Raw genomic sequence first — 25,621 nt, 5'->3', positions numbered from 1 at the left:
TCATCTGATCTAATATAGGCTAAAGGTAGGGTAAGGGATACAGTTTATGTAACTCTAGGTGGGGACATGGTGATATGAGCAATAACTCAGCCCAGTGGTCCCCAACCTTTTTTGTCTGGCGGGCGCCAGACGACGAGCCACGGAGGACCGTGGCGGCGGACGAACATCCGCTGAAATGCCGCTGACAAGCGGCAATGTCAATAGGAGTCGCAATGCCGCCGACAGGCAGCGTCATCCAGAGGTGTCGCCACCGAAAATCGGTGGCATTTCAGCGGCAACGCCTCTGGATGATGATGCTTGTCGGTGGCATTTCGGCGGATGCTCGTCCGCCAGCCAGTAGGCGGGCGCACTTAGATGCCCTGGCGGGCGCCATGGCACCTGCAGGCACCGCAGTGCAGACCCCTGACCCAGCCAATCATCACTCTTCTTCTACAGTTAATTTGCATGCAAAAATTCTGTTGAGTGTCATTGGTCCAGCCATGCGTGTCAAGAGTTCTCATTGGCAGACGATTTGGTCATGTGCTTGGGCATGGAATCTAGATGATTACAATGGTCCTTCCTGGCTCTGGACTTTATGACTCTATTGATGGACTTTCCTCTCCCAGTTCCATTGGATTCCTGGGTTTTCTCCCTGCTTCTGGGAGAGGACTGGAGCCTAGTTGGTTAGAGCAGGGGGTGCTGGGAGCCAGAACTCCTGGGTTCTCTCTGTGCCTCTAGGAGGGAAAGGGGGTCGGGGTGGGGGCTGGGAGCCAGGGCTCCTGGGTTCTATTACCATCTTTTGCAGGACCATGCAGTCTAGATTAGAGTGGAGTGTGGAGGGTGGCTGTGAGTTCGGAACCACTGGATTCTCTCCCCAGTCCTGGCCGGGAAATGTGGGTCTTTCACCTGAATTTGGATTGTGTCTGTCCTCTTTCACACTAAATACCGGATGGGGGATATTGTGTCTTTCAGTCTCCTGCCAGAATGGGGGCACAGTTGTGGGAACTGAGTGCGCCTGCCCACCTGGTTATTCTGGTCTTTGGTGTGAGAACTTTAACAGCTCCATGGCCTGCCAGAACGGAGGCACTCCTGTCGGCATTCACTGCATCTGCCCACCTGGGTATTCTGGTGCCTGGTGCGAGAGCGAGAACACAGCCACAGCCTGCCAGAACGGTGCCACGGCACTGGGAATGGAGTGCATCTGTGCACTAGGATACTGGGGTTCCTTGTGCGAGAATGAGGACAGCACCGCTGTGTGCTTGAATGGTGGCACACCAGTTGGAACAGCCTGCAAATGTCCACCTGACTATTGGGGATTGCGGTGTGAATGCGACATCATTAACATCACCACTAAACCGCCTCTAAACAGCACCACGACTGAGGTGAACAGACCCACGACCTCTACAGCGACAACGACAATGACAAACACTACGACCTCCACTGCAGCTACAACAACCCCTGCAACAACACACACTACATCTACCACAACTGCATCCACCACCTCCTCGACAACTGTACCCAACACAGCCACAACTGATCCAACCACACTCACAACCACGTTCACTCTACCAACCACCACCTATGCTGACAACACCATGCTCAACACCACTTCCACTGTACACACACCCACATCCACTAACGTGATTAGCCTAACCACCTCCACTATACTGACCACCTCCACTGACATAACTGCCCTCACCATCACCTCCACAGTACCAACCACTTCCACAGACACGACTCCACTCACCACCAACTCCACTGAACCCACTACCACCCCTGCTGAAACAACAACACTCACCACCACCTCCACTAACATGACTACCCTCTCCACTACCTCCACTGTACCCACCACCTTTTCCACTTTCAAGACTATCCTCACCACGACTTCCATCCAACTCTCCACCACCACCACTGAAACGACTCCCCTCACGAGCACATCCACTGTCCCCACAATTACTCTAAACAGCACCTCCAACCCAACCACCAGTACCACCACTGACATAACTACACTCACCACCACCACCACTGTAACCACGACCAACTCCACTGACCCAAATTCACTCACCACCACTTCCCCTGTACCCACCACCTCCACTGACATGATTACCCTCAGTACCACCTCCACTGTACCCACTACCACTTCCACAGACACGACTCCACTCACCACCAACTCCATTATACTCACCACCACGTCTACTGATACTTCTACCATAACTACCATCTCCATTCCATTCACTAACTCCACTTTACCTGACATGACATCCACTGACACGAATTCCCTCACCACCAGTTCCCCTGTATCCATCACATCCTCTGATATGACTATTTTCACCACAACCTCCACTGTACCCACAACCTCCACTATACCCACCACCTCCAGGGACACAACTACCCTCACTACCACCTCCACTGTACCCACCACCAACTCCACTAACAAGACTACCCTCACCACTGCTTCCATCCAACTCACCACCACCACCACTGACACGACTCCCCTCACAAGCACATTGACTGTCCCCACCACCACCTCTATTGACACTACTACACTCACCACTGCATCCAATGTAGCTACCACCACCAACACTTACACGACTACGCACAGCACCACCTCCACCCTACCCACCACCACCTCCATTGACACAACAGCCCTTACTATCACCTCCACTGTACTCACTACCTCCACTGATAAGACAACCCTCACCACCACTTCCCCTGTACCCAGCACCTCTTCTGAAATGACTCCCCTCACCACTAGCCTCACTGTTAACGCCATCAAAACCACTGACATGACTACACTCAGAACCACCCCCACTATACCAACCACCATCTCCACAGACACAATTACCCTAAACAGCACCTCCAACCCAACCACCAGTACCACCACTGACATAACTACACTCACCACCACCACCACTGTAACCACGACCAACTCCACTGACCCAAATTCACTCACCACCACTTCCCCTGTACCCACCACCTCCACTGACATGATTACCCTCAGTACCACCTCCACTGTACCCACCACCACCTCCATTGACACAACAGCCCTTACTATCACCTCCACTGTACTCACTACCACTTCCACAGACACGACTCCACTCACCACCAACTCCCCTGAACCCACCACCACCCCTGCTGAAACAACAACACTCACCACCACCTCCACTGACATGACAACCCTCACCACCACTTTGCCTGTAGCCACCGCCACTTCCACTGAGACAACTGCACTCACCACGACCTCCACTATACCCACCACCACCACGTCTACTGACACATCTACCATAACCACCATCTCCATACCACTCACTAACTCCACTTTACCCGCCATGACAAACACTGACAAGACTTCCCTCACCACCAGTTCCCCTATACCCACCACATTCTCTGACATGACTATTTTCACCACAACCTCCACTGTACCCACCACCTCCAGGGACACGACTACCCTCCCTACCACCTCCACTGTACCCACCACCTTTTCCATTTTCAAGACTACCCTCACCACCACTTCCATCCAACTCTCCACCACCACCACTGAAACGACTCCCCTCACGAGCACATTCACTGTCCCCACAATTACCCTATACAGCACCTCCAACCCAACCACCAGTACCACCACTGACATAACTACACTCACCACCACCACCACTTTAACCACGACCAACTCCACTGACCCAAATTCACTCACCACCACTTCCCCTGTACTCACCCCCTCCACTGACATGATTACCCTCAGTACCACCTCCACTGTACCCACCACACCTCCCCTCACCACCAGTTTCACTTCCCCTCTCTTGTCCACTGACACCACGACCCTCACCACCACATCCACTATACCGATCAACACTTCAACTGACATTTCTACCATAACAACCACCTCCATTGTACCCACCACCTCCACTTTACCCACCACGAGCTCCACTGACATGACTATCCACACCACCACTTCCTCTGTACCCACTGCCACCTCCACTGACATGATTCCCCTCACCAACATCTCCACTGTTCCCACCACCACATCCACAGATAACAGTAGCCTCACCACCACCTCCACTGTGCCCACCACCACCTCCAAGGAAACGACTATCCTCACTACCACTTCCACTCGATCCAACACCACCTCCACTGAGACAACTACCCTCACCACCATCTCCACTGTCCCCACCACCACCTCCACTGACATGATTACCCTCAGTACCACCTCCACTGTACCCACCACACTTCCCCTCACCACCAGTTCCACTTCCCCTATCTTGTCCACTGACACCACGACCCTCACCACCACATCCACTATACACACCAAGACGTCAACTGACATTTCTACCATAACAACCACCTCCACTTTACCCACCACCACCTCCATTGACACAACAGCCCTTACGATCACCTCCACTGTACTCACTACCTCCACGGATAAGACAACCCTCACCATCACTTCCCCTGTACCCAACCCCTCTTCTGAAATGACTCCTCTCACCACTACCTCCACTGTACATGCCACCAAAACCACTGACACAACTACTCTCAGAACCACCCCCAACATACCAACCACCGTCTCCACAGACATGACTACCCTAAACAGCACCTCCAACCCACCCACCAGCACCACCTCTGACATAACTACACTCACCACCACCACCACTGTAACCACGACCAACTCCACTGACACAAATTCACTCACCACCACTTCCCCTGTACTCACCACCTCCACTGACATGATTACCCTCAGTACCACCTCCACTGTACCCACCACCACCTCCATTGACACAACAGCCCTTACTATCACCTCCACTGTACTCACTACCACTTCCACAGACACGACTCCACTCACCACCAACTCCCCTGAACCCACCACCACCCCTGCTGAAACAACAACACTCACCACCACCACCACTGTAACCATGACCAACTCCACTGACACAAATTCATTCACCACCACTTCCCCTGTACTCACCACCTCCACTGACATGATTACCCTCAGTACCACCTCCACTGTACCCACCACACCTCCCCTCACCACCAGTTCCACTTCCCCTATCTTGTCCACTGACACCACGACCCTCACCACCACATCCACTATACCGATCAACACTTCAACTGACACTTCTACCATAACAACCACCTCCATTGTACCCACCACCTCCACTTTATCCACCACGAGCTCCACTGACATGACTATCCACACCACCACTTCCTCTGTACCCACTGCCACCTCCACTGACATGATTCCCCTCACCAACATCTTCACCGTTCCCACCACCACATCCACAGATAACAGTAGCCTCACCATCACCTCCACTGTGCCCACCACCACCTCCAAGGAAACGACTATCCTCACTACCACTTCCACTCGATCCAACACCACCTCCACTGAGACAACTACCCTCACCACCATCTCCACTGTCCCCACCACCACCTCCACTGACATGATTACCCTCAGTACCACCTCCACTGTACCCACCACACTTCCCCTCACCACCAGTTCCACTTCCCCTATCTTGTCCACTGACACCACGACCCTCACCACCACATCCACTATACCGATCAACACTTCAACTGACACTTCTACCATAACAACCACCTCCATTGTACCCACCACCTCCACTTTATCCACCACGAGCTCCACTGACATGACTATCCACACCACCACTTCCTCTGTACCCACTGCCACCTCCACTGACATGATTCCCCTCACCAACATCTCCACTGTTCCCACCACCACATCCACAGATAACAGTAGCCTCACCATCACCTCCACTGTGCCCACCACCACCTCCAAGGAAACGACTATCCTCACTACCACTTCCACTCGATCCAACACCACCTCCACTGAGACAACTACCCTCACCACCATCTCCACTGTCCCCACCACCACCTCCACTGACACGACAACTTTCACCACTGCCTCCACTGTACCCACCACAGCCTCTACTGACACTTCTACCATAACCACCACCTCCATTGTACCCACCACCTCCACTTTACCCACCACGAGCTCCACTGACATGACTATCCACACCACCACTTCCTCTGTACCCACTGCCACCTCCACTGACATGATTACCCTCAGTACCACCTCCACTGTACCCACCACACCTCCCCTCACCACCAGTTCCACTTCCCCTATCTTGTCCATTGACACCACGACCCTCACCACCACATCCACTATACCGATCAACACTTCAACTGACACTTCTACCATAACAACCACCTCCATTGTACCCACCACCTCCAGTTTACCCACCACGAGCTCCACTGACATGACTATGCACACCACCACTTCCTCTGTACCCACTGCCACCTCCACTGACATGATTCCCCTCACCAACATCTTCACCGTTCCCACCACCACATCCACAGATAACAGTAGCCTCACCATCACCTCCACTGTGCCCACCACCACCTCCAAGGAAACGACTATCCTCACTACCACTTCCACTCGATCCAACACCACCTCCACTGAGACAACTACCCTCACCACCATCTCCACTGTCCCCACCACCACCTCCACTGACACGACAACTTTCACCACTGCCTCCACTGTACCCACCACAGCCTCTACTGACACTTCTACCATAACCACCACCTCCATTGCACCCATAACCTCCATGTTACCCGTCAAGACCTCCACTGACATGACGACCCTCAGCACCACATCTTCTATACCCTCTACCACCTCCACTGACATGATTAACCTCACCAAAAAGTCCACTGTACCAACCACCACCACTGACATAACTACACTCACCACCACCACCACTGTAACCATGACCAACTCCACTGACACAAATTCACTCACCACCACTTCCCCTGTACTCACCCCCTCCACTGACACAACTACCCTCACCACCACCTCTGCTGTACACACCACCACCACTTACAAGACTATAGACACAACCCCTTCCACCCTAACCACCACCATATCCACTAACACAACAACCCTCACTACCGCCTCGATTGTACCAACCACCACTTCCACTGAGACAACTACGCTCACCACGACCTCCACTATACCCACCACCACCACGTCTACTGACACATCTACCATAACCACCATCTCCATACCACTCACTAACTCCACTTTACCCGCCACAACAAACACTGACAAGATTTCCCTCACCACCAGTTCCCCTATACCCACCACATCCTCTGACATGACTATTTTCACCACAACCTCCACTGTACTCACCACCTCCACTGATAAGACAACCCTCACCACCACCTCCCCTGTACCGACAACATCCTCTGAAATGACTACCTTCCCCACAAACTTCACTGTACCCACCACCACCTCCACTGACACAACTCCCCTCTTGACCACTTCCAGTGTAGCCACCACCACCACCAATGACATAAATTCCCTCACCACCACGTCCACTATACTCACGACTACCTCCATTGCGACCACAAGCTTCACCACCACCTCCATTCTACCCACCACCACTACTTTACCCACTATGACCTCCAAGTGCATGACAGCCGTCACTATCACCTCCACCCTACCCACCACTACGTCCACTGACACGCCTACCCTCAGCACCACCTCTACCCTATACACCGCCATCTCCACTGACACGACTTCCCTCACCACCACCTCCACTGTACCCACCACCACCTCCACTTACAAGACTAGACTCACCACAACTTCTACCCTAGACACTAACAGCTCCACTGACACGACTCCGCTCACCAGCACCTCTATTGATCCTACTACCCTCACCACTACGTCCATTGCGCCCACCACCTCTACTTTACCTGCCACATCCTCCAGGGACACGACTACCCTCACTAGCACCTCCACTGTACCCACCACATCCTCTGAGACGACTTCCCTCACAACCACTTTCACTTTACCCATTACCACCTCCACTGACATGCCTACCCACACTGTCACTTCCTCTGTACTCACCACCAATTCCTCTGAAACGATTCCCCTCATCACTACCTCCACTGTACACACCACCACCACCACTGACATGACTACGCTTACCACCACCTCTACCCGACCCACCACCACCTCCACTGACACCATTACCTTCACCACCACCTCCACTTTACCCACCACCAGCTCCAGTGAGACAACTACCCTCACCATCATATCCACTGTACCCACCACCTCTACTTTACCTGCAACGACATCCAAGGACACGACAACCCTCACCACTACCTCCACCCGACCCACCACCACCTCTACTGACACTACCTCCCTCACTATCACCTCCATTATACCCACTACCACCACTGAAAAAAGTACCCTCACCACCACCTCCACTGTACCCACAACCACCTCCACTGACATGACTTCCCTCACCACCACCTCCACTGTACCCACAACCACCTCCACTGACACGACTTCCCTCACCACCACCTCCAATGTACTCACCACCACCTCCACTTACAAGACTCCCCTCACTATCACTTCAACCCAACTCACCACTGGCTCCACTGCCATGACTCCCCTGATCAGCACATCCACTATACCCATCACCAGCTCCAGAGAGACAACTACCCTCAGCAATACTTCAACTATGCATACCACCTCCTCTACTATTAGGGCTACCCTCACTACAACTTCTACTGTACCCACCACATCTACTTTACCCGAAACGATCTCCATGGACACTACTACCCTCACTATCACCTCCACCCAACTTACCACCACCTCCACTGATACGACTCCGCTCACCAGCACATCCACTGTATCCATTGCCACCTTCATTGACACTAGTTCCCTCACCACTACATCCAGTGTACCCACCACCACCACAACTGAGACGACTACCCTCAGCACCACCTCCACCCTACCCACCACCAGCTCCAGTGACGCAACTACCCTCACCACCACCTCCAATGTACCCACCACCTCTGCTTTACCCACAACAACATCCAAGGACAAAACTACCCTCACCACTACCTCCATCGCATCCACCACCACCTCTACTGACACTACCACCCTCACTATCACCTCCACTATACCCAATACCTCCACTGACACGAGTCCCCTCACCACCAGTTCCACTTCCCCGCCCACCACCACGACTGAAAAAAGTACCCTCACCACCACCTCCACTGTACCCACGACCACTTCCACTGGCACAACTACCCTCACCACCACTTCCCCTGTACCGACAACATCCTCTGAAGTGACTACCTTCACCACAAACTCCACTGTACCCACCACCTCCACTGACAAAAGGACCCTCACCACCACCTCCAGTGACACAACTCCCCTCTCAAGCATCTCCAGTGTCCCTACCACCACTAACATGACTACCCTCCCCACCACCTTGACCGTACCCAACACCACGTCCACTGATATAACTTCCCTCACAACAAGTTCTACTGTACCCACCACCATGTCCACTGACATGACTACCCTCACTACCACCTCCACTATACCCACCACAACCTTCACTGACACAACTACCCTCAGCACCACTGTACCCACCATCTCTACTTTACCCGCCTCGACCTCCAAGGACACGACTGCCCTCACTACCACCTCCATCCTACCCACCAGCACATCCACTGATACACCTACCCTCACCAGCGCCTCCACTGTACCCACCCCCACCCCCACTTTCAAGACTACCCTCACCATCACTTCCACCCAACTCACCACCTCCTCCACTGACACGACTTTCCTCACCAGCACATCCAATATACCCACCACCACCTCCACTGACACAACAACCCTCACTATCACCTCCACTGTACTCACTACCTCCACTGACACGATTCCCCTCACAGCCACCTCCACTGTACCCAGCACCTCCACTGACACGACTACCCTCACCACCACTTCCACTTCCCCCAGCACCACTTCAACTGACACCTCTACCCTCATGACTACCTCCCCTGTACTCCCCACCATGTCCACTGACAAGATAACCCTCATCCTTGCCTCCACTGTGCATTCCACGATGTCCACTGAAAGAAATACCCTCATGACCACCTCCGCTGTTCCTACCACCACCTCCAGAGACACGATTACCCTCTCCTCTACCTCCGCTGTCCTCACCACCACCTCCACTGACATGACTACTCTCACGACCACCTCTATTCACACTTCTCCCATAACCACCACCTCCATTGAACTCTCCTCCTCCACTTTACCCACCAAGACTTCCACTGAGATGACTACCCTCACCACCACCTCCACTGTACCCATCACCTCCTCTACTAACATGACTACCTTCAAGAACAACACCGCTGTACCCACCACCAACTCCACTGCGTGCACCACCATCTGTAACTCCTTACAGAACGTAAGCCGTATGAGGCACAGTGTCCTTCGTATGCTCATCCCCTCTCCCAGAGTCATTTCCCCAGTCAGTAGTACCAGAACCACAATTTCTTCTTCAACAGCCATCACAAGCACCCTGAGCCCCACAACTGATCCATGCCTCTATCCAATTCCCCCATGGTACCCCACTGGTCCTCCTCCTACAGCGGGTGGGTGACTCTTCATTATTTTTTTGCCACATTGTTCCTATTTCTGTGTTCTTATGTTGTGTGGTTCATGTACGCAGGTGGGGTAGTGAATGAGGGTTAATCCTAAATGCAAAATCTTAATTATGTTGTAACTGCTTATTTACTAATCCTGGTGTAACTCCACTGCCTTTGAGAGCATTATATCAGATTTGAAGTGGGTCTTGTGAGTTCTGAATATGTTAAATATGTAATTTCATCCCACTGTTTTACTGAATAATCTCCATGGGGTTGATTGGGTTGGGAGATACCAAATCTTTTCCCTGCTAAGAAAGGTTAGAAGGGTAAGAAAATCTACAGTTTCTTTCATCCAGAGAGATAAGCATGGACTGGAGTGAAAGGGAAAGAGATTGAGAGCAGTATCGACTGGCATGCAGAAATCTCAGTGGAAAAAACATCCAAGCTCAGTCCATACAAGAAACTCTGCCCACAGGAAACACTGCTCACAGCAGATTATCCTGGGTATTTTTTATGCTCGACTGAGCACTGAATAATTAGCAATGTTGACTTTTAAAGTAACAGCACTGAGGGTCTCCAGCATCCCCCGTCACCACCAAGGGAGGGAGATGAAGCAGCAGCTCACTCATACTGGAACGTCAGGCCCAACGGGAAGCCCTATCAGCACACCCCAGGTCTGCAGCTGCCTGATTGGCTTGTGCCTGGTACTTTGGCCAGGCCGTGATCCGGGTGGGCTGTCGGAGCTATGATACAGGCGTCCTGTTGCTGCAAGTGCATCATCATTGCCACTGGGGGGGGGATAGCTCAGTGGTTTGCTAAACCCACAGTTGGGAGTTCAATCCTTGAGGAGGCCATTTGGGGATTTAGTTGGGGATTGGTCCTGCTTTGAGCAGGGGTTGGACTAGATACCTCCTGAGGTCCCTTCCAACCCTGATCTTCTATGGCTATAGAACCTTGCTCACCTGCTGCAGTCTGTGTCCAGCCCTGCTCCCAAGCATCTGCTGCCAATCCTGGCTCTGACCCCCCCCCCGTCTCCAACTTCAGACTCTGTCTCTGGCTTGACCCCTGATTCTGGCATGTGGTCTCTGACAGGCTGCTTTGATTCCTGGTTCTCACTCTTGCTCCACCCCTGCCTCTGACTTCAGTTCTGACCTTTGGTGTCATTTTCTGGTGCTTGACTCCTGCTCCGCCCACTCAACTCCCACTTTGACCAGTCAGGCATACTGCCTGCATCCTGGTTCCCAACATTTCCGGCCTGAAACTATATGATAACCACTTGAAATCTGGAGCAAATTTCTCCTAAGTTATGTTATTTATGGGCAGTCCCTAAGTCCCATTTTCAAAATAATTTAGACGGTGTACATACAATTTTATAACTATATCAGATATAACTATGTTGGTGAGAAGAATGTGGTTTTTTTAATTTAAATAATTATTAAAATTAGGTGAATAATTGATTTTCAGCTTGGTAGTCAAACAAACAAAATTAATTTCAGGTCAACCTGAAAATTTTCATTTTTTCTCACTGAAACAAAAAGACATTAGGAGGCGAAATGTCACATCACTGAAACTGTGCAGGTATAAGAAAGAATAAGCTGATGTTGACTTCACTGGAAAAGCAGGAGCTAGTTGGTTAGAGCTGGGGGTGGAGAGCTGAGAGCCAGGACTCCTGGGTTCTCTCCCCAGCTCTGGGAGGGGAGGGGGCCTGGTGGGTTAGAGCAGGGGGGGCTGGGAGCCAGGACTCCTGGGTTCTCTCCCCGGCTCTGGGAGGGGAGTGGGAGCTGGTGGGTTAGAGCAGAGGGGGCTGGGAGCCAGGACTCCTGGGTTCTCTCCCCGGCTCTGGGAAGGAATCGGGGGCTGGTGTGTTAGAGCAGGGGGGGCTGGGAGCCCGAACTCCTGGGTTCTCTCCCCGGGTCTGGGAGGGGGTGGGGGCTGGTGGGTTAGCGCAGGGGGCTGGGAGCCAGGACTCCTAGGTTCTCTCCCTGGCTCTGGGAGGGGAGTGGGGGCTGGTGGGTCAGAGCAGGGGGGGCTGGGAGTCAGGACTCCTGGGTTCTCTCCCCGGCTCTGGGAGGGGAGTGGGGGCTGGTGGGTTAGAGCAGGGGGGGCTGGGAGCCAGGACTCCTGGGTTCTCTTCCTGACTCTGGGAGGGGAGTGGGGGCTGGTGGGTTAGAGCAGGGGGGGCTGGGAGCCAGGACTCCTGGGTTCTCTTCCTGACTCTGGGAGGGGAGTGGGGGCTGGTGGGTCAGAGCAGGGGGGGCTGGGAGTCAGGACTCCTGGGTTCTCTCCCCGGCTCTGGGAAAGGATCTTTTGGATCTGCTTTGAGAGCACGTCCTGAATCCCACTAAAACATCTTCCAGTTCCCTGCAAGAACGGTGGCGTTGCCAACCTGAGCCAGTGTGTCTGCCTACCGGGCTACACGGGAGAGCTGTGTGAGTCCCCATCGCCCCATGACGCCTGCCAGAACGGCAGCACAGCCATCGGAACCAAGTGCATCTGCCTGCCTGGATTCTACGGCCCCCGATGTGAGTCCTACAATAGCTCCATGGCCTGCCAGAACGAGGGCACTCCCATCGGAACAGACTGTGTCTGTCTCCCCGATTACTACGGCGCCCGGTGTGAATCCTCGAACAAAACCACCACGGCAACCCCTGTCATTACGACCACCACCACTACCACCACCACCACCAGCACCACGACCCAGAGCAGCACCACCACCACCACCAGCACCCCAGGTGAGTGACAGCTCATGCTGGAGTTGGCAATGCTCTTGTAGCCATGTTGGGCCCAGGATGGGAGAGAGATAAGGTGGTGGAGGTAAGATCTCTTCTTATTGGGCCAACTTCTGCTGGGGGCAGAGAGACAAGCTTTTGGGCTGCACAGAGCTCTTCTTCGGGGCTAGGAAGGGGACTCTGAGTATCCCAGCTAAATAAAAGGTTGTTAAGCATAAGGGGTTCGCACACCTTGCAGGAGACCAGGTAAAGTATTTGACCCGCCCTGAGTTTAAACATAAGCTACTTGCCTTCACTTTCAGGGCCCATCACAGTCTCTCTCTACCTGCCTCTGAGAAGCTCATGACACCAGCCTCCATTGCCTATTGGTTACATTTTCAAAATCGCCCCTTAGTGCTCCCCGCTACCAGCAGCCTCTTCTGGGGGCAGAGATCCCCATAAATGTCCGCAAAGCCTCCTCATCCTCCTCCACCTACATTTTTTCCATGACACTTACAAAAACCTTGAGAACTGTTCAGTGCTGCTGGGTTGAGACCACTGCTTGTCACGGTGCTCAGTGTTGTCTCATTGTTTCCTTATGACCTCCTCTCTGGCTGGCTTTCTCCATCTGCCGTCTCTTGTCTTATACTCGGCTCACCAGCTCTGGCGGGCGGGGAGCGTCTAGCACACCAGGGGCCTGGTCCAGGACTGGGGCTCTGGGTGCCACAGTAATAATAATAAATAAATCCCCCAGGGTCAGATTCTGATCTCAGTCACAAATGGTGTAAATCCAGAGTGACTCCACAACAGCCTAAATACAGAGCAATTCCACTCCATTGTAAACCTGTCCGGCTCGCCTCTCGCTCATGTCAGTTGGTGGATTGAGGTGCTCCTGAGTAACAGTCCCGTAAGTGACGGGTTTCAGAGCGGAGCCGTGTTAGTCTGTATCAAGAATCATAGAATCATAGAATGTCAGGGTTGGAAGGGACCTCAGGAGGTCATCTAGTCCAACCCCCTGCTCAAAGCAGGACCAATCCCCAGACAGATTTTTGCCCCAGATCCTTTAATAGCCCCCTTAAGGATTGAACTTACAACCCTGGGTTTAGCAGGCCAATGCTCAAACCACTGAGCTATCCCTCCCCCCGGGACAAGACAAACAATGAGGAGCCTTGTGGCACCTCAGAGACTAACACATTTCTTTGGGCACAAGCTTTTGTGGGCTAAAACCCACTTCATCAGATGCATGGAGTGGAACATACAGTAGCAGGTATAAATACACAGCACATGAAAAGATGGGCGTTGTCTTACCAAGTGGGGATCAGTGCTAACGAGGCAATTCAATGAAGGTGGACGTGGGCTATTCCCAACAGTTGACAAGAAGGGGTGGAAATCACTTGTGTAGGGCTAATGAGGCCAATGTAATCAAGGTGGCCCATTTCAAACAGTTAACAAGAACAAATCTATAAAAACTGATTTCCCACTGTAGATACTCACAACTTCTTGTTAACTGTTTGACTTGGTAAAGCTTATGCCCAAATAAATTTGTTAGTCTCTATGGTGCCAAAAGGATTCCTTGTTGTTAGTACCGTAAGTGAAGATGGCCTAGAGTGATTCCATTGCAGTGTAAATCTGGAGTAGCTCCACCCCTGTCTAAATTCAGAGTAATTCCACAGTGGTGCAAATCTTGAGTGATTCTCCAGCAGTGTAATTCCACTCCAGCGTAAACCAAGAGCAATTTAGACATCACAGACACAGCTCCCGCCTATGAGCCAGTCCAGACTCATGCTGACATGCAGGGCATCGGATTGTTTCTTTCAGCGCCCTGCCAGAACGGGGGCACTCACAACGGGATCAAATGCATCTGCCAAGATGGATACTACGGCTCCCAGTGTGAAAACAGCAATTGCAAGAACGGGGGCACCTGGAGCAATGGTGGATGCCTATGCCCGTCCAGTTTTCAGGGTCCTGAGTGCCAATACGCTTCTGAAGTCATCGAGGTCAAAGCCGGTATGAAAACCTGACTCAATCGATCCTTGTGTCTGGGGTTCAGACAACACTTTATATCCAAGCCAAATTTGTCTGGCTTCAACTTACAGCCCTAGGATGGGTTAGACCTGCCTCTGCTACACTGAAGAGCCCATTGTTAAATATTTGCTCCCCGCGCCGGTACTTACAGATTGGGATCAGTCACCCCTTCACCTTTTTTCTAAGATAAATAGACTGAGCTCCTGGAGTTTCTCACTCTAAGGCAGGTTTTCAAGCACTCCATGAGACCCTTGGAAACCCGAGCAGGGATGTCCCATCTGGCCCATGAGCCAGGATCCAGGATGGCTGGTCCCATCTAGGAACACCGTTAGTATTTGAGGGAGTCGTGTGGCTGGGGCTGTGAGCCAGAACCCAGTAAGACAGCAGGGCTGGCTTGTGGGAAAGTGGGGTCTTAATCCTGGAGTCCTAACCTATCAGGCCTAGCCAGGTGGGACAACCTGGTTCTGTTGCCGGGCTGGGGGAGGGTGGTGAGGAAACACGTTCAGCTGCAGGATGGTGGGTAGTGAAATGACAAGTGTCCCTCCTTGCTGGCCCCCTCTGGCTAGGTAACGAACGGTGTGATGGGTTCTGAAGGGCAGTAGAGTCCTTTCCCCGGCCCTGGATTCTGGGGGTCCTGCAGTGTGAGCATCAGGAGAGCTAACAAGGATCCCTGGGGGGGCGGGGAAGGCAATTCCCTCCTGCCATTCCCATGGTGGATGTCAATTTTCACCATGTTTCTTCCCCCCCACATACACCCCAATGAAGAGGTGAACGTAACAGTGGAAGTGAAGTTGCAGATCATCAGCCACAAATTCACCCCCAAGCTGGAGGACAACACAACTCAAGAGTACAAAGAATTCACCATGTCATTCAAACTGCAGGTGGGTCCCAGCAGAGTGACCAAGAAGTGGGAGTTAATGAGAGAGAGGCCCCTTGAGAGGAGAGATATGGTGGAAGGTCAGGGGGATGCAGGAGAACTTCCCAAGAGAGGCATGAGATTGGGGGATTGTCCCCCAGGGGAAGGACAGGGAGACCCATTGCTGGAGCCATTGGGAGCTAGGAATGGGCATAACACTGGGGAATGGGATGATCCCAGCCTGTCAGAGGGGAATAGACTTTAATGGGTCTTTCCAAGGGCTGAGCGCTCATTTACTTGGGAGCGTTCAGGTGGGAGCACATTCACTGCTTAGGTATCATGGCTGGGAACCTCACCAGCCCCCTGGGCTCACCAGGCCCCATCTCAATGGGGCAGGGAGGTTCAGGGCAGCCCCTCTTGGTGACATGCGCACTATTCCCTTCCAGATGAAGTTGGTTTACAACAATGTCCTGGGGTACAAAGACGTGGAGATCCTGAAACTGATGTGAGTATCAGGAACACCCCGGAACTTGGTACCCCCAAAGCTCTGCCCACAACCTAAACTCCACCCACAAGCCATGACCCATCCCTGTGAGACTCCTAAAGGAGACCCCGCCCGCAGTAGGCATGCGTGTATCTGTCTTGGTTGTGTGGTTGGCTCTTTGGCACCAGCAGTTCACCAGTGTTCAGAGCCTTTCTGGGCTGCGTCTATTAGGAGGAGACATTGGTGCTACGGGTCAGGTCTGTTCTTGGTGCAATCCTGTTCATCTATCAAGAAAAAAATGTCCACCCAGTCCAGTTTCCCTGAACGCAGCAGCATGTATTTCTCTTGCTCAGAAATCCTCACATCTATCGCTCCTCTGGGCTCTGTGCGCAAAGAGCGCTGTCTCTCTCTCTGTCTTCTCAGGGCCAACTCACGACTGCCTCTCCTGGCACCCACTGCCTGCAAATCAATATCCTAGCTCCTGCCTTTGCAACCAGGGAAACCCCCCACTCAGCCCACGTGGCTTACTGGCAGTGTGCCATGGGCAGTAGCCTCCATTGTTTGTAGCTCTCTCTGCTGCATAATGGGGCTTAATTGCTCATTCACTGACTCTGAAAAAGGGTAGTTGAAACAGCCGTTGGCTTTAATGAGGTTTGTGATGGTCGCTGGATCTCAGAGCTGGTGGCACCTTTCAGCTCAGTATGTTCAGCATGAACAATATTTATCCATCCTTGTCCGTCCTTCCCTGTCTGGAAACAATTAACAGTGTTGTTGTTGAAAGGTGGGTCCTTTTGAATGTCATGCTGATCGACACCCACTTCTGGGATGGGAGTGTCATTAGGTTCAGTTCTGGCATCCGCATTTTCAAAAGGAAGTTGAAAAATCAGAGAGGGTGCAGAGAAAAGCCACAGAAATGATTTTAAGGGCTGACAGTGAGAGACTTGGATCAAGCTCCATTTAGTTGATCAGTAAAACGATCCAGAGGTAGCCTATGGTGGCTAAGTACCTCCGCGGGGAGCAGATAACAAGTAGTAAGGGGCTCTCTGATTTAACAGCGAAAGGCAGCACAAGAATCAAGTTAAAGCCAGATAAATTCAACTTAGAAATAAGGCAAAATGTTTTCCAAGTGATGATGATTAACAAACACCAAAGGAAAGTGGTGGTGGCTTTTCCATCTCTTCCTGTCTTTGGATGGCCACCTCTCTGGAAGGTGCTTTATCTAAACACAAATTATTAAGCTGGTACGTTTTTCCAGCCTGGGTTACACAGAAGGTCGGATGAGATGAGTCACTGCTCCCTTCCGACCGTAAACCCCATGAATATATTAATCAAATTCAATGGGCATTGGTGCCTCACCCCTCTGTGTCTGGGTGACAATCTCCGTGCACATGCTCTGCATTGGGGATGTGAGCGGACGCCCCAGGAAGGAGGGACATGCTGACCCAAGGTGGGTTTGTTCCTTCAGGCAGGGCAGCGTCGTGGTGGATCACATTGTCATCCTGGCTTTACCCGTCACCGAGGAACTCAACACAAACTTTGAGAATGCGTCTGGGCAGCTGAAGACGCAGATAGAGACGGCGGCTGAGAACCAGAACTGCAACAGCAACCTCTGTGAGTCTCTGTGCGGTGAGGGCGAGGGAGGGCTGGGCAGAGAGGGGACAGATCCATGGACCTGGGAGGAAGATTCTCCATAGCTCCACCCCCAATCTCTGCCAGGGGGCTGGAGGCTGGATAGATAGATAGATTAGATAGATGGGGTGGGTGGGGATAGATAGATAGATAGATAGATGATAGAGGAGGTGGATGGGGATAGATAGATAGAAAGATAGATAGATAGAGGCGGTGGGTGGGGATAGATAGATAGAGGAGGTGGATGGGGATAGATAGATAGAGGAGGTGTCTAGGGATGGATGGATGGATAGATAGATGAGGTGTCTAGGGAGGGAGGGAGGGATAGATAGATGAGGTATATAGGGATGGATGGATGGATGGATGGATAGATAGTTGGATAGGTTTCAGTGGTAGCCGTGTTAGTCAGTATCATTTTTATCGATTGATAGATAGATGGGGAGAGGGATAGCTCAGTGATTGGTGCATTGGCCTGCTAAACCCAGGATTGTGAGTTCAATCCTTGAGGGGGCCACTTAGGAATCTGGGGCAAAATCAGTACTTGGTCCTGCTAGTGAAGGCAGGGGGCTGGACTTGATGACCTTTCAGGGTCCCTTCCAGCTCTAGGAGATAGGGTATCTACATTATTTATACGGGGGAGGATGGGAAGTGTGATGGAGGAAGGGAGGAATGGATGGAGGGGTGTTTGTGGGGATAGGTGGAGGATGGAAGGGTGCTTGTGGGGATGGATGGAGAGATGTCTGAAGGGTGTGTGTGGGAAGGGAGAGATGGATGGATGGAGGAGTGTTTGTGGAGATGGGGTGTGTGTGAGGGGATGGATGGAGACTGGATGGGTGGAGAGGTTTTTGGAGGGATGGATGGAGGGATGTAGAGATGGATGGAGGGGTGTTTGCGGGGAGGGATGGAGAGTTGGCTGGAGGGTGCTTGTGGGAAGGGAGGGATGGATGGATGGAGGAGTGTTTGTGGAGATGGGGTGTGTGTGAGGGGATGGATGGAGACTGGATGGGTGGAGAGGTTTTTGGAGGGATGGATGGAGGGATGTAGAGATGGATGGAGGAGTGTTTGTGGGGTTGGGGGAGGGATGTGAGGGGATGGATGGAGGCTGGAGGGATGGGTGAAGGAGTTTTTGTAGGGAGGGATGGATGGAGGGATGTAGAGATGGATGGAGGGGTGTTTGTGGGGAGGGATGGAGAGTTGGCTGGAGGGTGCTTGTGGGAAGGGAGGGATGGATGACTGTTTGTGGGGATGGATGGAGGATGGAGGGATGGATGGAGGGGTGTTTGTGGGGATGGATGGAGGATGGAGGGATGGATGTAGTGGTGTTTGTGGGGATGGATGGATGGAGGGCTGTGGGGGGATGGATGGAGAGAAAAGCGTTGACCTCTGTGATTTCAGTGGTTGGCCTGAGGTCGCAGAGAACAGCTTTCTCCCTTTCCCCCACACCTCGAGCCCTATGGACAACCTTTCACAGGCCCGGACAGGGGTCGGGTCGTCGGCCAGGCCTTTTCCAACCCCCAAATTAATGGCAAGGCCCGTGCAGCTTGGGGAGCTTCTGGTGCCACAAGTGGGGGTGTGCAGCTGAAGGGCGTCCCCGTCTCTCACTCCTGCTCCTGGCCGGCTCACTAACAACTGCCCATCCCGTGTCTTCCAGCCATGATGTGTTTCAACGCCTCCTCCGTTGATGTCTCCAATGGGACAATGCCAGTGTTCAACGGCACCGGTGAGTGACCCGCGGCAACCCGGCAAGGGAGCGGTGCTGGGGTGGGACCGGGGGGTTCAGTGCTGCCTCTCCAGCCAGCGCCCCGCTGACCCATCTCTCTCCTCTGCAGAGTACTGCCAGAAAGTTGCCCCTGAAGGCTACAGCCAGTTCTACTTCCCTAACCTCACCAAGTCTGGCTTCTCCTGCATCTCCAATTGCACCAAGAGCACCCCCGGCTTCATTAACTGCAACTACGGGCAGTGCCAGTTGACGAAAGCCGGCCCCCAGTGCATGTGAGTTGTGCGCATACACGCCCTTGCACACACGCACACTCGTGCAAATGCATGCACATGAGCATATGCACACACGTGCGCGCACACACACGCCCTCCTGCGTGTCAAGTTTGCGGAATCGTTTTGACCAACCCCCAAGAAACCCCAACTGCTTCGGAAATGTCAGGCCGAGCCATCTCGTTTCGACCCGACTCCAGGCTGTTTTGGGTTCCGTTCCGGGCACTTTACCGGAAACAAAGGAGGACTGGACTTGCAAAGCAGCTGGAGGAGGTGCCCTCCTGGTAACCCTTAAGCCCAAGGATGAGGGGGAAATGCCCTGGGCTCCGGCAGGTCAATTCTCCCCTCTGCTGGACATAGACTTGTAGGTCTGGAAGGGACCTCGGGAGGGCGTGTACTCCAGTCCCTTGCACTCATGCCAGGACTAAAAGTTATCTCCATCCCTGACAGGGGTTTTCCTGCGGAGGAGAGTTTTGAATTTGTGTCTGTAGCACTGCAGGGGAGAGGCGATGGGCTATTCCCATGTGGGGCCTTCTCGGGCTCTCCTGGTGCAGCTGTTCCATCTTGTATAAATAATTAACTAGCAATTGGAGAAGGGATTTGAACTCGGGCCTTCCACAGCTGACCGAGGGGCCCCAACCACCAGGCTCTAGAGTCATTCTCGCCTGCTTTCACTGGCTCGGTGACTATTAATTGTCGTTATGAATGACGGCCCCGGCACCCTCTCCTCCTCCTCCAGCTGCCTTGTGACACTCATCCTCTTTTGCTTCTGTTACAAACTCCCAACTGAGAATTAAAAAAATTTGGGTCAGGTCACAGAGATTTTACCTGTCCTATCTCATAGAACTGGAAGGGACCCTGAAGTCCAGCCCCCTCCTTCACTAGCAGGACCAAGTACTGATTTTGCCCCAGATCCCTAAGTGGCCCCCTCAAGGACTGAACTCACAACCCTGGGTTTAGCAGCACAATGCTCAAACCATTGAGCTATCCCTCCCCCCTTGTTTCTGTATGACTTGAACATTTGACCCCCGCAATTTTGGGACCAACTCAGCTTTGGCTTGACCCAAAATAATTATTTCTCTGTTTTGTATTTGCTCAAGTGGCCGTTGAACAGGAAACCCATGATTGGGATAGCACAGGCTGCGTAGGATAGCTAAGAGTTGGGATAGTTAAGTCCAAAGCAGACTGGGAAGATCTACAAAAGGATCTCACAAAACTGGGTGTCTGGGCAACAAAATGGCAGATGAAATTCAATGTTGATAAATGTAAAGCAACGCACATGGGAAAATATAATCCCAGCTATATATATAAAATGATGGGGTCTAAATTAGCTGTTGCCACTCAAGAAAGATCTTGGAGTCACTGTGGACAGTTCTCTGAAAACATCCACTCAATGTGCAGCGGCAGTCGAAAACGCAAACAGGCTGTTGGGAATCATTAAGAAAGGGATAGAGAATCAGAAAGAGAATATCATGTTGCCTCTCTCTAAATCCATGGTACATGCACACCTTGAATACTGCGTGCAGATGTGGTCGCTTCATCTCAAAAAAGACATATCAGAACTGGAAAAGATTCGGAAAAGATTCAGAAAAGAACAACAAAAATTATGAGGGATATGTAATGGCTGCTGTATGAGGAGAGATTAATCAGACTGGGACTGTTCAGCTTGGAAAACAGACAACTAAGGGGAGATAGGACAGAGGTCTATAAAATCATGACCGGTTTGGAGAAAGTAAATAAGGAAGTGTTTTTTACTCCTCATAACACAAGAACTAGGGGACACCCAATGAAATTAACAGGCAGCAAGTTTAAAACAAACAAAAGGAAGTATTTCTTCACACAGTGCACAGTCAGTCTGTGGAACTCCTCGCCAGAGGATGTTGTGAAGGCCAAGACTACAACGGTTCAAAGAAGAACTAAAGAAGTTCATGGAGGATAGGTCCATCAATGGCTATTAGCAGGACGGGCAGGGATGGTGTCCCTGGCCTCTGTTTGCCAGGAGCTGGGAATGGGCGACAGGGGATGGATCACTTGGTGATTCCCTGTTTGGTTCATTCCCTCTGGGGCACCTGGCATTGGCCACTGTCAGAAGACAGGAGACTGGGTTAGACTGACCCAGGATGGCTGTTCTTATGTTCTTATGACTCGGATCCATGCAGAAGGACCCTGGCACAGCCGGGATCACTCGCTGGAGATGGAGAGTCCAGACTGGATGGGGGACCCCAGGGAAGTGGCTCCAGGGACAGGATGGGGCAGGGTGGGGAAGGGGCTGGGGTGGGGCTGTTCTCACCCCCCTGTGTCTCCCCCACAGCTGCTCAGAGCAGGAGTTGTACTGGTACCCCACTGAGCGCTGTGCCACCCGCATCAGTAAATTGGGTGTCAGTCTGGGCATGGCCATCGCAGTGCTGGTGATCGTGAGTGCAGTCCTCGGTGCCTTTCTGTTCAGAGCCAAGAGGATGAAAAACCAGTTCAGGTAACTGGGCCAGGAACACATGGGTGGGCACAGCCTGCAACTGAGATGGTGTGAGCCTGTGGTTAGAGCATGAGAATGGGTGACAGGACTCCTGGGTTCCCTCTCCGGCTCTGGGAGGGGAGTGGGGTCTGTTGGGTTAGAGCAGGGGGGGCTGGGAGCCAGGATTCCTGCATTCTATCCTAGCTCTGGAAGTGGAGTGGGATTGTAGTGGGTTTGAGCAGGGGAACTGGGAGCCAGGACTCCTGGGTTGTGTCCCCAGCTCAGGGAGTTGGGGAGAGGAGGAGGGATCTAGAGGGTTAAAGCCAGGGGGCTGGGAGCCATGAAGTCTGGATTCTATGTCCGGCTTTCCCCCCATGTCTGTACCTCAGTTTCCCCCTATTGAAAGTGGGGATAAATGTTGTTTCCTTGGGCAGACGATGGGTTGCGAGGTAGGTTTGCTGTGAGCCCTGCTGTGAGGTATCCGTGGTGGTGTTGGTGTTGGTCTGAGAATGACCCTCACCTCTTTGACTCAATGGGTGGGTGCAGAAGGAGGGTTTGGCAGAGGGAGGCTGGGTCAGATGCCCTTGGGGGCCCAGCTGGGCGGCGAAAACCTCCACCACCTGCTCCCTCTGCAGCCTGCATTCGGAGAAGGCCAACGCTGAGATGTGGTTCGAGGACGATGATCTTGAGTGGAACACCACAGGGAGCTTCCGCTACAGGAACGAAGGAGCCGACTCCTGGAAAGGTAAGGCTGGATCCATCCCGGGCTGGGCGAGATGGGCTGGTGGGAACCCCTGGGCAAAGGACAGTGTCCCACAGAGACCAGGTCAGTGCCATCAGTGGGGGAGGGCAGCTCTGAGGGACTCCTTCGGGAGATGGGAGGTTCCTGGCCACCGTGGCAGCTGGTCCTGGAACCTCAGCGCTCAATAGCCGTGCGTCCACTGGCTGAATCCTCTGCCTTCCTAAGCCTTCTCTTTTGCCCGGCCTGCAGGCTCGGATGGGACCAGCTCCTTCAAGATTAACATGGAATCTGTCCACACCTCTCTCCCGGTAGGTTCGGCCATATCGGTCCCCTCCTCCTACTGCCTGCAGTGGCCCATTGGGAGTACACCCTGCTCGGAATGGGAGATGGAGCCATCTGGGGGCGATGCTGCTCCAGCACCAATCCTCCCTGCTGGGGCAATCTGTAGAGCAGAGACGGGGTGCAGAGAAACATTTGGGGAGGTGCGGCAGAGCCTGCCTAACCCACCCTGCTCTGCTCCTGCCTTGGCCACAAACCCACTGTGATGGGTTCGGTCACAGAGATCCCCTTGGGACTGTCACCTGATGTGCTGAGACTACCTCTGAGCCCGTTTTCTCTGCCAGTTTGGGTCTCCAGAGCCCTGCCTTGTCGAGCCAGGCATGCCAGTCTGAACCAACACAGACCCAGGGTCTGAACCCACGCGCTCCAAAGCTGCAGACTTAACTGAAAACAGCTGAAGAAGTGCTCCTGTCTCCAGCACACAGACACCCATCTCCCAATGGGATCCAAACCCCAAATCAATCCGTTTTACTCTGTATAAAGCTTATGCAGGGTAAACTCATACATTGTCCTCCCTCTATAACACTGATATAGAGAGATGCACAGCTGTTTGCCCCCCAGGAATTAATCACTTACTCTGAGTTAATTAATAAGCAAAAAATTATTTTATTAAATATCAGAAGTAGGATTTAAGTGGTTCCAAGTAATAACAGAGAGAACAAAGTAAGTTACAAAGCAAAATAAAACAAAACATGCAAGTCTAAGCCTAATACAGCAAGAATCTAATTACAGATAAAATCTCACCCTCAGAGATGTTCCAATGAGCTTCTTTCACAGACTAGACTCCTTCCTAGTCTGGGCCCAATCCTGTCCCCTGGTACAGTCCTTGTTCCAGCTCAGGTGGTAGCTAGGGGATTTCTCATGACTGCAGCCTCCTTTGTACTTTTCCACCCCCTTATATAGCTTTGGCGCTGGGCGGGAATCCTTTGTCCTTCTGGGTCCCCACCCCCCCTTCTAAATAGAAAAGCCCCAGGTTTAAGATGGATTCCAGTACCAGGTGACGTGATCACCTGTCCTGTGAGAGCCCCCACCCCCCGCCTTCATTCTTCCCGGCCTGACTCACAGGAAGGCTTGCAAGTAAACAGCCATTTACAACCAATTGTCCTAGTTGATGGGAGCCATCAAGATTCAAACCACCATTAATGGCCCACACTTTACATAAATACGATAGGACGTCAGAGTTATATTTCATATTCCTAGTTTCAGATACAAGAATGATACATTTATACAAATGGGATGACCACACTCGGTAGATTATAAGCTTTGTAATGAGACCTTTTGCATGAAGCAGATTCCAGTTACATTATACCCTCACTCTTTAGCATATTTTCATAACATCATATGGAGTGCAACGTCACACCCACTCCCTGCTTCAGCCCCAGCCTCAACCACCTTATCCCGTGCGCATCTCCCACCCTCCCCCAGGAGCTGTGGCTTGGCTCCAGGGGCAGGGGCATGACACAGAAAAGTTTGGGGACCACTACCCTAGAGAGGCGTAATGGGGGTCCCTCTCCTGGGAAGCCAGGACTCTGTGGAAACTTTGTGGGGGAGGCAGATAATCAGCCAAACGTGAGCTCCTGACGCGATCCTGGGATGCACAAACAGGGAAGGAGGAGCAGAGAGATGATTTTAGCACTGTGTCTGGCCTAGATGAGATTGTGGTTGGGACAAAAAGAAAGCGTTTTTTTGGGGGGGGGTGGATTTCAGTATGGATGGGAAATGAAAATTCCCACATGACCATTTTCACTGAAGAAAAGTAAAACAATCCCCCAATTCTCCCCCCCAACCTGCCCCCCACGCTCTGGCTGGGACTGAAAACTTCCCCATCAACGTTTCACTTAAGAAAAGAGCTATTTTGGTCATTTGTGCCCAGCTCTGCTTATGGCCCCCACCCCCATCTCTCACCATCCCAGGTGCACATCCAGAAGCCGGAGATTCTCATTACCCAGCTGTGAGCTTTCTCCTT

At 52.4% G+C, this 25,621-nt stretch overlaps 1 protein-coding gene across 1 annotated transcript in view; it reads left to right on the top strand.

Moving 5' to 3' along the window:
• The first annotated feature begins 7,392 nt into the window (after positions 1-7,392).
• LOC128823319 (mucin-2-like) overlaps positions 7,393-25,621 on the top strand; it is a 34,457-nt gene continuing 16,228 nt past the window's right edge. Inside the window, exons 1-11 of the mRNA XM_054005560.1 lie at positions 7,393-10,437; positions 12,789-13,163; positions 14,958-15,146; positions 15,930-16,045; positions 16,467-16,525; positions 17,970-18,115; positions 19,785-19,853; positions 19,963-20,125; positions 22,434-22,595; positions 23,210-23,319; positions 23,566-23,624. Coding sequence (XP_053861535.1) covers positions 7,440-10,437; positions 12,789-13,163; positions 14,958-15,146; positions 15,930-16,045; positions 16,467-16,525; positions 17,970-18,115; positions 19,785-19,853; positions 19,963-20,125; positions 22,434-22,595; positions 23,210-23,319; positions 23,566-23,624 — 4,446 coding nt within the window. The 5' untranslated portion in view covers positions 7,393-7,439. The remainder of the gene's footprint in view (positions 10,438-12,788; positions 13,164-14,957; positions 15,147-15,929; positions 16,046-16,466; positions 16,526-17,969; positions 18,116-19,784; positions 19,854-19,962; positions 20,126-22,433; positions 22,596-23,209; positions 23,320-23,565; positions 23,625-25,621) is intronic.

The sequence above is a fragment of the Malaclemys terrapin genome, chromosome 15 (assembly GCF_027887155.1).
Source record: "Malaclemys terrapin pileata isolate rMalTer1 chromosome 15, rMalTer1.hap1, whole genome shotgun sequence".
Classification (NCBI taxonomy): domain Eukaryota; kingdom Metazoa; phylum Chordata; order Testudines; family Emydidae; genus Malaclemys; species Malaclemys terrapin.
The sequence above is the reverse complement of the archived record's forward strand: the minus strand, read 5'-3'. Positions and strand labels throughout refer to the sequence as shown.